This window comes from Gossypium hirsutum, chromosome A12 (assembly GCF_007990345.1).
Source record: "Gossypium hirsutum isolate 1008001.06 chromosome A12, Gossypium_hirsutum_v2.1, whole genome shotgun sequence".
Taxonomy (NCBI): domain Eukaryota; kingdom Viridiplantae; phylum Streptophyta; class Magnoliopsida; order Malvales; family Malvaceae; genus Gossypium; species Gossypium hirsutum.
Window position 1 is genome coordinate 78,644,427 of NC_053435.1, and position 12,667 is coordinate 78,657,093.

Sequence of the window (12,667 nt, forward strand, 5' to 3'; positions counted from 1 at the left end):
CTGTGGAAGTCAATTCACCTAATAAGGCGAAGAGTGGAAAAGAAACAATAAGATAGGCTGACTGAGAGAGAAGAGGATTTGCTCAAAGTATATTTAGGGTTGAAAAGTTTATCCCTTCTTCATCGTTGAAGTGGTATTTATAGGAGAGGTCCTCTTGTCCTCTAGCGTGACATGGCAAGTTATTATAAGGAAAGTTGTCATAATGCATAACGTGAAAGACGTGCACTATAAGACTCATTACATTATGCACTTAATTAGTACGAGATTGTTATGTCCAAATGAGCCCATTGTTGCATTGAGAACGTGTTCACACTTGAAGAGTGTTCATACGTAAAAGTGGGTGCGTTAAAAGTGAGTGCTCATCTCATTATCTAAGAGCAGTTGGGCTTGTCAAGAATGCTTATCTAGCGAATGGCCTTGAAAACGAAAAGGTGTCGCTCCTCTGGTCAAAATGGATAGTCAACCAAGACATCTCCTCGGGTGAAGTCAAAAGGGAGGCCAACACCTTCTGTCCCGCTAACACATGTCCATGTGGAAAAAAACAATTAATAAAGTGAATAAATATTAATGATAAATGGGCATTTTTCAAACTGTAGGAATACTTTTTCTTTTCTTTTCTTTTTTGCAAAATGAGATATAAGTCAGATTGAATTGGTTGAAATTGAAAACTTGTGGATTCAATAAATATATTAAAATTGAGTAGTAAAAATTAGATTGGATAGATAAAAAATAATTTCATACATGTTTCCAAAATTTTATTTAAATTAATAGTTGATTTTAATTCTAGCCCCCTATTATTAACTTAAATTAACTATATAATAGGAAAACAAAATAAATATAAAAACAGCGTAGAAATGTTTTAAAATAAGAAATTAAAAATCATGTAGTCTAAAATTAGCATGTCGCAGCGGGGATGGTGTTCTGGAGGCCGAAAATTGGATGATGAACTGAAAGGGAAGAAAGCCGCTAACAAATGGATAAATTAAGACAAAAGTTGAGTTTCAGGTATAGCAACAACTTAAAATAACAAGGAGAAGAACATAGTTGGAAGTTGCTAATTTCCAGACAAAATAAATAGACACCAATGTTGGTGTATGCATTAGATTAATTGAAGCAAAAAGATCATAGGTTGTTGGGGGTGAGGGATAGAGAGAAGAAAAAACCAAATGAGCCATAGCCAAGAATTCTATACCAAAGGAAAGTATAAGATAATCTATGGCATGAGAAATGAATTTACGATATGTTATAATGAAACCAAGCCTATTGTGAACAATTACTGGCAATCCGTGAACCCCATGATGAAAACGCTTCCTATCTTTTTGCTGCAATTAAGTGTGGTCATAGCCATTGGTCGTGTTTTTATGATCGTCCTCAGGCCTCTTCGCCAACCTCGCTTTCTTTCTCAGCTTCTTGTATGTATATGTATATATTTTGGATATTTTGTTTTGTGATTAAATTAAGAAATAGCTAATTACTTGGTTCATGCATGCATGTAGGCGGGGGTTCTGCTAGGCCCGGGTGCGCTGGGAATATCGGGCAGGGTAGCTAATGATCTTACTCCTTTTGAAGGGAGCATGTTTCTGGAGACAATGGCCAACCTTGGGGTAACATTCTATATGTTCCTCGTGGGGCTGGAGATGGACTTGACCCCAATTCAAAAAATGGGAAAACCGGCCTTGAGCGTTGCCATTTCTGGTATGCTTTTGCCCCTGGCTGCAGGAGTGGGATTACATTCCATGGCGCTGCAACGACAAACCGTACGCGCACCAGAGATGGGGGCATACTTCTGGTCCATTGCCCTTACCCTAACAAGCTTTCCCGACCTAGCTCGAATGCTTTCAGACCTGAAGCTCATGTATACGGATCTTGGTAAAACTGCCTTGACAGCAGCCGTTGTCAATGATCTCTCATGTTGGTGTCTTCTGGTGGTAGCTGTAAGTTTAATCAACGGGGAAAAGGAGTTGTATGTGGCGATTCCAGTGTTGGTGGGCATGACAATCTTCTGGTTTTCGTTGCGTCCGTTAATCCGTAAGATACTGAGATACATATCAGCAACCAGCAAAGAAGCAACAACTTCGGATAAGCACATATATTTCATTCTATCATTGGTGTTCCTGTCAGGATTTGTGACAGAATTATGTGGGGCGCACTCCATTTTTGGAGCTTTTATGTTTGGACTGATGATACCCGGAGGAGAGCTAGGGACGACCATCATGGACAAAGTTGAAGAGTTCGTAGTGGGGATTCTGCTGCCCCCTATATTCTTGATTACCGGCACCAGAACCAATATCCAGTACATTTTTGCTGACTATTCTGTTGGACTGGTCATCGCAGTTGTACTTCTGGCTTCCTCTGCCAAGATTATAAGTGCTCTTCTTGTCTGCCTCTACTTGAAGTGCCCTGTGCGGGATGGCTTGGCCCTTGGTGTCCTCATGAACACCAAAGGTGTTCTTGCCCTCATTATTCTTAATGAAGGACGAAACATGAAGGTGGTTATAATTTTTCCTCTTTTTCTTTTATCATCTAACACAGTCATTAGTTTACTTATAGGATCCATCTCTCTCTCTCTCTCTCTCTCTATATATATATATATAATATTATTTCAGGGTTTTGACCAACAAACATTCTCTTGGATCGTGGTTGCCATAGCGTTTATGACCGCCATTATTGGCCCGATTGTGAGTTACACTCACAAGTCTGAAAGGCATTTAAAGTACATGGATAGGCACTTAGAGAAATGTAAAACAGAAGCACCAATTCGAATCCTTGCATGCGTTCATTCCACCAGAAATTTGTCGGCCATGATTACCCTCTTGGAGATTTCAAATGCTACAAGAAAATCCCCGATTATAGTGTTTGCTGTTCATTTGGTTGAGCTGGCAGGGCGGGCTTCTGCAATGCTGATTTTCCATGATAAGGATAAGACGGCTGATACGGGACACACTTGCAGCCGAGAAAAAGCTGAGGCGGAGCAAATAGTGAGTGCCTTTGAATCCTTTGTGGACAACAACCATGGGGCCACTGTTAAGCCACTAACAGCAGTGTCCCCTTACACCACCATGCACGAGGATGTCAACCATTTTGCACTAGACAAGATCGCCAATATCATTTTGATCCCATTTCACAGGCGATCCGATCCAGTTGGTGGATGGACGGAAGAAAATGTTCAGCACAAGCTAGTGAACCAAAATTTGTTGGCCACTTCACCCTGTTCCATTGGTTTGCTTGTGGATCGTGGTCTAACGAGTTTCGCGGAATCACAAAAAGGCACGCAGCAGGAATGTCGAATTGCCATGTTGTTCGTTGAGGGAACTGATGATCGTGAAGCATTAGCTTATGCGTGGAGAATGGCAGGCACTCCAAGCGTAACGCTTTCCGTAATCCGATTCGTTCCAGGAAAAGAAGGTTCGGAGTTTATGGAGAACTCAGGAGACAATGAGGAGGAGCCAGATATTTTCACAGCTATGTTTGAGAGAGAGACGCAGAAGCAGCTTGATGATGATTACATAAACCAGTTCAGGTTCAAGACAATGCATGATCAATCTATAGCTTACGTTGAAATACAGGTTAATAGTGGAGACCAGATTGTATCGGCCATAAGTAGTGAGTTCTACGATTTCGATTTATACGTAGTAGGAAGAGGACATGGTTACACATCCCAATTGACAGCAGGGCTATCAACCTGGAGTGAATTCCCTGAATTGGGAGTTATGGGCGAGACATTAATTTCAATGAATTTGGAAACTCCAGCCTCAGTTTTGGTAGTGCAGCAATCTCATCCTGTATCATCTGGATCCAAGAAGTTCACCTCCAACTCCACCAAGGATGTTTTTGGAAATAAGGGGGTAACAGCTTTCGTGAATCACAGAAAGTCGGTTGATGGTTTTTGATCAAAAGTCATATGATGGAATGACACTCCACTCACTACCCATTATCTTCTTCCTTTTGCTGCTGATTACATGAAAATGAGAATTCATGCTTCACAAAGTTTCAATGGTGGATACTTCATACATTATTGCTTTTGCATTTAATACTTCATACCAAAGATGAAACTAAACATTTCTGATTTCTTTCTTTGTTTCTTGCTCTTGTACTCCCTAGCTGTTTTGAATAGGAAACCCTGATATATACATTTCCCTAATTTCCCACCCTTTCATATGTGTATATATATATATAGGTCCTGGAAAAACTTGGGTTATAAATAAATAGTTGGTTTTCTTTTATTAGAAAAAATTGTTGATAAATGTATAAGATGTGGCAGTGGCATGCATCATTAATTCATTACCGACAGCTTAAGAGTGAAGACAAAAGAACTCAAGACCAAACAAAAACACGGTGTTGAAAACATGATTGATATTTTAATGGTAGGCATTTTGGTTTGGAGTTTGGTCAGTGCTGTTTGCGTATGGATAATTATCTTTTCCGGGTAGGTTGCTCTGCGGCCGATTGTATCATCTTTTTACTACAAATAAAGAGGTGTCTCTTTTGCAGCCAATTCCATGTTAAATTTCTCATGAACGAGCGGTGAAAGTGAAGCAGTTGCAGTATTCGTAGCTTTTCTTTTATTTTTTGTATATTATTGGCATTTTATAAGAAGACGAAGCTTTGAAGCAACAAACTTGCGCTTCTTCTCTTAAGATTGTGCTGGAATCTCCTGAATTCGCCCAAATACTTTCAACCAAAGAACGCTGCAAACCTCAATGACACTTTGTATTTAAGAATTGAAGGTAAAAATATCCCCCACTACCATTTTTTATTATAAACCAATCTTGTGTTTTTGCTGATTCATCAATTTTCTTCCATTGTTTATGGCTCTATTCATTTCTTGCATGAATTTAGCTCGTACTTGAAAAAGAAAAATAGACTGCTAGACAGTTTTGGATTATTGCTATTATTATGGTTTTTCATTGATGAAATAATTTGATGCAAATCCTTGATTGAAACGATCAATCAATTTAGTAAACAGGCTCTAGCTAGAAAGTTTCTTTATCCGCTTTTTCTTCTTCTTTATTTGTAATTAAACTGTAGGCAAAGTGAAGCTTTTGCTAAGATGTTTCCTTTTGCTGATAATCAGAGAGCAAATTTTCTAAGCATGGAAGTAGTCTCGCAGCATTCACCTCCATGCTGTAATTTAAACAGGAGATTATTAGTAAAGAAAAGATCAAGTAGACAGCAAGTAAAAATCCCTTTGAGTAGAAAACGAAGAATTTTGTGTAGCAAGGTTCATTACAGAACTGAGTCACGGGCATTATCTAATAAAGATCACCCTTTGCTGAATGGGAAAGTTACAAGGCCATTCAAGCTTGTTGAAGGGTTCGGTGGGGATTCTAATGGCTACGTGATTGGTAGTGAAGATGAAGTTGGAAGCATGTCAGAAACTGGGGATTCAGTAACCAGTGTTTTGATTCCAGGGCTGCCTGATGAGTCCAATGGTGAATGTGGTGCTCCAATCAGTAGTTGCTTCTGGGAGTGGAAACCAAAATTTAATGTGCATTATGAGATATCCGGTTCTCAAAATGTGAATTCTCCGCCCTTACTCTTTCTTCCTGGTTTTGGTGTTGGTTCTTTTCATTATGAAAAGCAGCTCAAGGATTTGGGTCGTGATTATCGGGTATGGGCAATTGATTTTCTTGGGCAAGGCATGTCATTGCCTACTGAGAATCCCACATCCTCCTAGGAGGATCTTGTGTGGGGATTTGGGGATAAAACTGAACCATGGGCTACTGATCTGGTTTACTCTATGGACTTATGGAAGGATCAAGTTCTCTATTTCGTAGGAGAGGTACTAATAGACTTGCACTTTAACTTTAACCCGCTCTTTTTTTGAAACGCATAGCTTGTCAAGCATACCGATTATATATCTTTGTTGCATACATCTTTATTTAGATCATAGTACTGGTGCATTTGAGACTTCATGCTACATTTGCTTATTGCCTTGCCTTTTTGTTTGTGCATTTTCTCAAGGTTACACCATGTTAAGGGTATGAGTATTAGCTAGCTAAAGTTGTTATTCAAGCAGTTAGTGTTTAGTCAAGACTGTTAGCAAGTTTGTTATAGAGCAGTTATCTCTAAGCTCTCTATAAATACTATATTCTAAGTGTACAAAGGCAAGTTTAAGGTCCAAATACAGAAGTGAATTTCTTCTACACATTAGTTTAGCTTCTCTCAACTCTGTATAGCAGATTCTTTAATCAAGATTACCAGAGTTTCTTCATGGTATCAGTCGCTTGTTGATCCTTGGTGATGGCTAACACTCACTCCGCTGACTTCGACTCTGTTGAGCCTAGTGGCGCAGTATTCAATGGTGATCGCGTCATTACGTTATTTCCTCGGCATGATGTGGTTAAGCTCGACGAGGGCTCCTTTCTTCAGTGGCAATAGCAGGTAAGGCATATTGTTGTTGGTTATGATTTGGTAGGATTTCTGGATGGTTCTGTTTCTGCTCCACCTCGATTTGTTCAAACTCCAGGCGGTGAACTTGTTGTGAATCCATCTGCCTCGGTCTTCTCTCAGCAAGATCATCTACTTACCTCTTGGCTTCTTTCCACGATCGGTTCCTCTTTTCTGTCTTCCTTCACAGATGTGCGAACGGCTTGTGACGTGTGGTCGACGGCAAACAGCCTATTTGCGACCGACACAGGTGCCAAACAGTCCCGGATCCGTCATGAGCTGCATTCTCTCAAGAAAGGTAGTCTCTCCATCACGGGGTATGTTGCGAAGAGTAAGGGTTGGTGTGCACTTCTAGCTGTGTCTGGTTCTCACATCTCAGAGGCCGAGGAAACGGAGATTATGGGCTTACCATCTCTAAGCTCTCTATAAATACTATATTCTAAGTGTACAAAGGCAAGTTTAAGGTCCAAATACAGAAGTGAATTTCTTCTACACATTAGTTTAGCTTCTCTCAACTCTGTATAGCAGATTCTTTAATCAAGATTACCAGAGTCTCTTCACACCAGTTTAAGGGGAAGTCGTCCTTCAGTTCATGTTTACAAAAATATCGTTTTATCGTAAGGCTGTTTTAGTTTGTGAGTGTGCTAATTATTGCATTGCATGGCCATTCAAGTCTTTTTCTACTTTTTCACTTTCAAGAGAACTGATTGATGGTTGTGAAAAATACTATTAATCCACAAGCACATTAGTTGCAGGAAGAGATCCACATCCTCGTATTTATATCTGAGATTGTGAGCAATCTGCAATGGCACTTGAACATCTCACCTTAAACAAAAAGATTAGTCTAGGGATAAATTCTCGCATTCTAGCTAAAGTGGCTTTAGGATTTTGATTTAGTAATCAAGTAACTTTCTCGTTCAAATAAACGAATGCATTGATATAAAATAAAAGCTGCAATATTGACCTTAGCTTCTCTCTCACAGGTCATAGGTGAACCAGTTTACCTCGTAGGGAACTCACTAGGAGGATTTGTTGCTCTATACTTTGCAGCACGTAATCCTAAATTAGTGAAGGGTGTTACACTACTTAATGCAACTCCTTTTTGGGGATTTCTACCTAATCCAATAAAATCTCCTAGACTAGCAAGGATATTTTCATGGTCTGGAACATTTCCTCTACCAGAAAATATCATAAAGCTGACGGAATTTGTGTAAGTTCCTCATTCTTTGGTATTAGATTTTATGGAGCCCTCATCATGTAACCACCATTCCATCATAGTTTAAACCTAGCAAGTTAATTTTAAACCCCATAGATGGAGCTCCCCACCCCCCACCCCCACCCCCACCCCCAAAACCCAAACCATGTTCCTAAGATTTTATAATACTTGTATAGAGTTCAATTGTATAAAAGTTTAGATAAGCAGAGAAGTATAACTTCCCTAAAGTGGAAGATCCTGGTTTGGTTATGTTATTGAGGTTTTCACTTGGAAAAGAGGTGAAGTTATTTTGCAGTTGTTTCCTTCATTTTGAGAGAAAATTTATGGGAGTCTCAGAAAGGTTGTATTTGATATCTTTTAGTACTCCAGTCTAGAAGCAAGTTGCTGCACTTTACTTACTTCAAATCTCTTATTGCTCTTACTGGGCTTCTTCTCCCACTTTTTGATTTCAGCTGGCAAAGGATAAGTGACCCTGAATGTATAGCAGATGTACTTAGACAGGTATATGCAGATCATTCTTTCAATGTTGACAACGTGTTTCATTGTATTCTTGAGACAACACAGCATCCTGCTGCTGCTGCATCATTTGCTTCAATCATGTTTGCTCCTCAAGCAGAGCTTTCCTTCAGGGAGGCTTTATCAAGGTATGTGATATGAGTAGCTTTGAACTCTTGTATGGAGAAATCATTTGTATTCTATGTCGAAAAGGTAGCTATCAGCTTCAAATGATGAGCTTAGAGTATCTTGTTACTTTTAGGTGTGATATGAACAGTGTGCCTATATGTCTCATGTATGGAAAAGAAGACCCCCAGGTGAAGCCTGTGTGGGGTATTGAGGTGAAAAAGCATGTTCCTGAAGCTCCGTACTATGAGATCAGCCCAGCAGGGCATTGCCCTCATGATGAAGTTCCTGAGGTATATTGTCACTGGTTCACGACCTGCTTTTCACATCTAATCCCTAATAATAGAATCTTGTAGCATTCTTTTCTTTCAGCCGTAGTCCATACGTTATAAGATGGTGATTGATACTTAGTTGTTGGATAGAGCAAATGGAATCTCAACGCTTGTTATGTTGTGCCATTTTGGTTAATACAGGTGGTAAATTATTTGCTACGTGGATGGATCAAAAGCTTGGAATCTTAGGGTTCAGCTGCATTACCCTTGCAAGATGACATGTAATCTGAAAATATTCAGAGTAGCATTGCCAAGGACTTTGTAACATCCCGAAATAGGGCCTAATCGGAATAGTGGTTTCGTGACCACAAATTCGAGGTAGAAAAATTTATTTTATTATCATTTTAAGGTCTATGGCATGATTGCATGATTGTGTGAAATTTTCGTTTAGAAATTTTATCGATAGAGGGTCCAATTTGATATTTAGGACTATATTGCAAAAGTTGTAAAATGTGTGTTCTAGTTCACAAAGGTATTAAGTACTTGTGAGTAATGGGTTTTTAAAGTGGAGGTCCTTGTATAGTAATTAGACCATTATACTGGTTTGGACAAAAATACCTAAAGGAAGACAAAACACCATAGTTTTTAATTAAAGGCATTTTGGTCATTTAGTTATTAAAATGAATTAAAAACAAAATTAAAAGCCAATTTTTGTCCATCTTCTTCATTAGGCCGAAATTTCAAGGTTTCTCCATATCTAGGGTTTGTTCCAAGCTTCCAAGCTCCATAGTAAGTGATTTCAAGCCCCGTTTTTAATGTTCTTTATGTTTTTGGAGTCTCGGTAACTTGATTAAGCTTATTCTAACAATAATTCAACCTAGGGTTCATATTTGGAAAAATACCCATAGGTGAAATTTGTGTATTTTGGTGTTTTATGATAGAATATGAGGTTTTAAATTATGTTAGACAACTTGTGCTACTCAGTTTTAAGTGAAAACGAGTAAAAGGGCTTAATAAGTAAAAATACCTAATAGTCATAAGTACATGTTAGAGTGAGAATTTGATGTTGTTATAGAAGGGAAAAATGATCAGCATGTCATAAAACATAAGAAAATAGGATGAAGTTTAAATTCCGAGCCTTGGGGAAAAAGTGTAAATATGTAAAAGTTTAGGGGCAAAAATATAATTTTGCCAAAGTTTGGGTCAAGGACTATTTTAATAAATGTGAGTATTAAATAAGCTAAATTTTTTTATTATAGATCAAGAAGAACAAAATCCGGAGTTAAACCAAGGAAGGAAAAAGATAGTGGACTAAATCGATATAGATGATCATATTTTGTTTCGAGGTAAGTTTGCGGTAAATAAATGCAATATTATATTATTTTATATTAATTTTGTTAATTTCCAGCATGAGTATATTTATTTTATGAAATTATTCAAAGAAGACTCAAGCTGAATTGATGGAGAAGTAATTTCAGAAAGTCTCGATTGAACCTTAGGAATGTGTAGGATACAAATATCATGACATTAGGGTTTAATGGTACCATGTAAGACCATGCCAAGGCATGGCAATTGGTAAGGTTTCTAAGGCAAGGAAATCATGTAAGACCATGTCAAGACATGGCATTGATAAGTTACTATAAGGCAAAGGTCTCATGTAAGACCGTGCCAAGGCATGGCATTGGTGAGTTCATAAGGCAAGGATACCATGTAAGACCATGTCAAGACATGGCAATGGTAAGTTTCAAAAGGATACCACGTAAGACCATGACAAGTCATGGCAATGGTAAGGTACCCGCATATCCTTAGTATTCCAAGTGGTTCAACAGGAAAATTTAAAAAGAATATCAAGGTAAGATAAGGTAAGACGAGTTATATACTAAAAAGGTAGACAAGTTCATGCTAGAAGAGCAAAGGCAAGTACATAATGTTCATGTATGCTTGATATGGAAAAAAGTAAGTAAAATGTATTAATAAATTTGATTAAGTATTTAAGTAAGTGAGTAAGTGAAGAAGTTTAAAATATATCTATGACAATTAATGAAGTTGCATTAAGTAGTATCATGCCAAGTAGTAAGATAATTCTTATGAATGTTGTTATTTATTTGCATGCAAACTTACTAAGCTTAATGCTTACCCCCTTTATTTTCCTTCTTTTTATAGTTTTGTCAAGCTAACTCGGAGATCATAAAGTACGTCAGAGGTCCGGGCACACTATCACGAGGATTTTTTTGGTATAGCTAGTCGTTTCATTTTGAGTATGGCATGTATAGCATCTAGCCATTTTGTGTGTATGATCTTATGATATGGTTGATAAATGGTATGTAAATGCTTGATAATGATTAGCTGTTGGAATGGCTAATCAAGGACATGTTTGGTGTTATGTATGTCTAAATGCTAGTTATTCCATGGAAATCATGAAAAAGGTGAAATTAGCTTTAAAACAGTATCGGACAGCAATAATGACGTGAATTTGAAAAATCACTAAACATAGTAGAAATGGATTTAGAGTAGTCGAACCCTGAAACAGGGGAGACTTTAACTAATAAACTGTACTAGTTGGCCCAACCAAAAATTCTAGAAAAAATTTAGTTGATAGATATATGAGTCTAGTTTCAGGAAAAATTTACTGAATTGGATTTTGAGTTTCGTAACTCGAGATATGAATTTTTAAGCGACTGTGACGCAGTTAGCCAGCTTGTCTAGAAGTTCTAAAATAAATTGTTTGAGCTGTTTAATTAATGAATTAAGTCCGTTAACACCTCGTCTCGACTCTGGCGACGGTTTCGAGTCCGGGGCGTTACAGACTTGGAATTTGTGAGGCAAGGATCAAACAAATTTGTGATTGTGCGATTTATGGGATCCAGCTTCTCACTTTGGAACAGGTTGTAATCCTACTTTACATCTCGCTTTGCCAAGTTGGAAACCAAATAGTAATAACAGACTAGTACATTCTTTTTCTCTCTCTTTTACTTTTATCCATGAGATCATGTAAATTTCATATACATTCTAACGTGGTTGTATGTATGATTTCATATATGATGGGTTCCAAATGAACCCTGTATACGGATTTTGGGTTCCCTGTGTGTGTGTGCACGGGCTTGAAAATATAACAAATCACGGTTTACTTCAAGTTTCATGGCAATCGGAAAAGAATTGCAGCAAAGGCTTTCGGAAGATGACGTACTTGAGAAGATAAACACGTGTGTTGCTAATGTTATCCCTTCATTAAGATCCAAAAGAAGCTGCCACCAATGGGTTCTCTGGCCAAAGGCTTTGGCCGTTTGGTTCCTAGCAAAAAATTAAATGGCCAAAAATAGTATAAAGTTTTAGGTTGAACTTTCCCATTATTTCCTCCACTTTTTTATCCCTTTTAAACACTCTTTCTCTACAAATGGGGGCAAATAGTCCGGGAGAAACCAACTACCAAAAGTAAAGAACCTACCAGGTTAAAAAGAGGTCATAAATAATAATAATAATAATAATAATAATAATAATAATAATAATAATAATAACGTAAGAATAGTGTGTATTTGTCTTAAAGCAGAAAAGCAAAATTATTACTTATACCAGTGCATGTTTATTTAGTTTGAATACCATTTGTAGGTGATAAATGGATTTAATATCCCTTTGCTATGTAAGGGTATTCAAACTTCAGTTAAAATTGAATTAACCGACCAAATCAATCTAATTCGATTAATCGGTTGATGAACTAATCTAGTTCAATAGGAGGTTAGTTAAAAATTTGTTAAAATATCGGTTAACGGTTAATTCAGTTTGAAATTAAATAATTAACTAAACTTAATAAATAATATTATATATTATTTGTATTAGACTATTACTAGTTCAGTTAATTCGATTAGTTCGATCAAATGAACATTTTAAATTTTCTTTTATATGCTTTGTACTTGTTTTAACAAAGAAAACACAAAACATATAAATTTCAATTAATTCAGTTAACCGATCGAATTAATCAAATTATTTCAGTTCGGTTAAATTTTTTTTAAAAAAATTTTATTCGGTTAACAATTAAAAAATTAAAAAGTTCAATCAATTCTATTAATACTAATTTAGTTCGGTTAAATTGGTTAACCATTTGAACACCCCTATAAAAATGGAACATAGTTTTTGTCTTTCCCACGAGCAAGCACTCTAAGGCTTAAGACAA

At 37.2% G+C, this 12,667-nt stretch overlaps 2 protein-coding genes and 1 pseudogene across 9 annotated transcripts; all 3 read left to right on the forward strand.

The window, feature by feature from the left end:
* Nucleotides 1–1,002: 1,002 nt before the first annotated feature.
* LOC107893922 (cation/H(+) antiporter 15) lies at nt 1,003–10,720 on the forward strand. 8 transcript variants are annotated; one of them, XM_041082743.1, is made up of 5 exons: nt 1,004–1,412; nt 1,497–2,489; nt 2,607–4,727; nt 5,075–6,384; nt 6,470–7,172. In XM_041082743.1, exons 1-3 carry the CDS (start codon nt 1,167–1,169, stop codon nt 3,888–3,890), a joined length of 2,523 nt encoding a protein of 840 aa, XP_040938677.1. In that variant the 5' UTR covers nt 1,004–1,166; the 3' UTR covers nt 3,891–4,727; nt 5,075–6,384; nt 6,470–7,172. The 8 variants fall into 8 exon arrangements, with proteins under 8 accessions (XP_040938682.1, XP_040938677.1, XP_040938679.1 ...); XM_041082745.1 differs by having other exon boundaries at nt 6,581–7,172; XM_041082741.1 differs by having other exon boundaries at nt 5,075–5,782; nt 6,183–7,172.
* On the forward strand, nt 5,051–5,677 carry LOC121211407 (pheophytinase, chloroplastic). The gene has a single exon (XM_041084171.1). The coding sequence runs from the start codon at nt 5,051–5,053 to the stop codon at nt 5,675–5,677; it is 627 nt and encodes a 208-aa protein (XP_040940105.1).
* Nucleotides 6,244–8,864, forward strand: LOC107894598 (pheophytinase, chloroplastic-like; annotated as a pseudogene).
* Nucleotides 10,721–12,667: the final 1,947 nt, after the last annotated feature.

Bases quoted from the DNA above. Each gene is read 5' to 3' on its own strand.
- LOC107893922 (XM_041082748.1), top strand. From the start codon at position 1,167: ATGAGCCATAGCCAAGAATTCTATACCAAAGGAAAGTATAAGATAATC. The intron at 1,413-1,496 runs GTATGTATATGT...GCATGCATGTAG, and splicing joins GCTTTCTTTCTCAGCTTCTT to GCGGGGGTTCTGCTAGGCCC. The intron at 2,490-2,606 runs GTGGTTATAATT...ATATTATTTCAG, and splicing joins ATGAAGGACGAAACATGAAG to GGTTTTGACCAACAAACATT.
- LOC121211407 (XM_041084171.1), top strand. From the start codon at position 5,051: ATGTTTCCTTTTGCTGATAATCAGAGAGCAAATTTTCTAAGCATGGAA.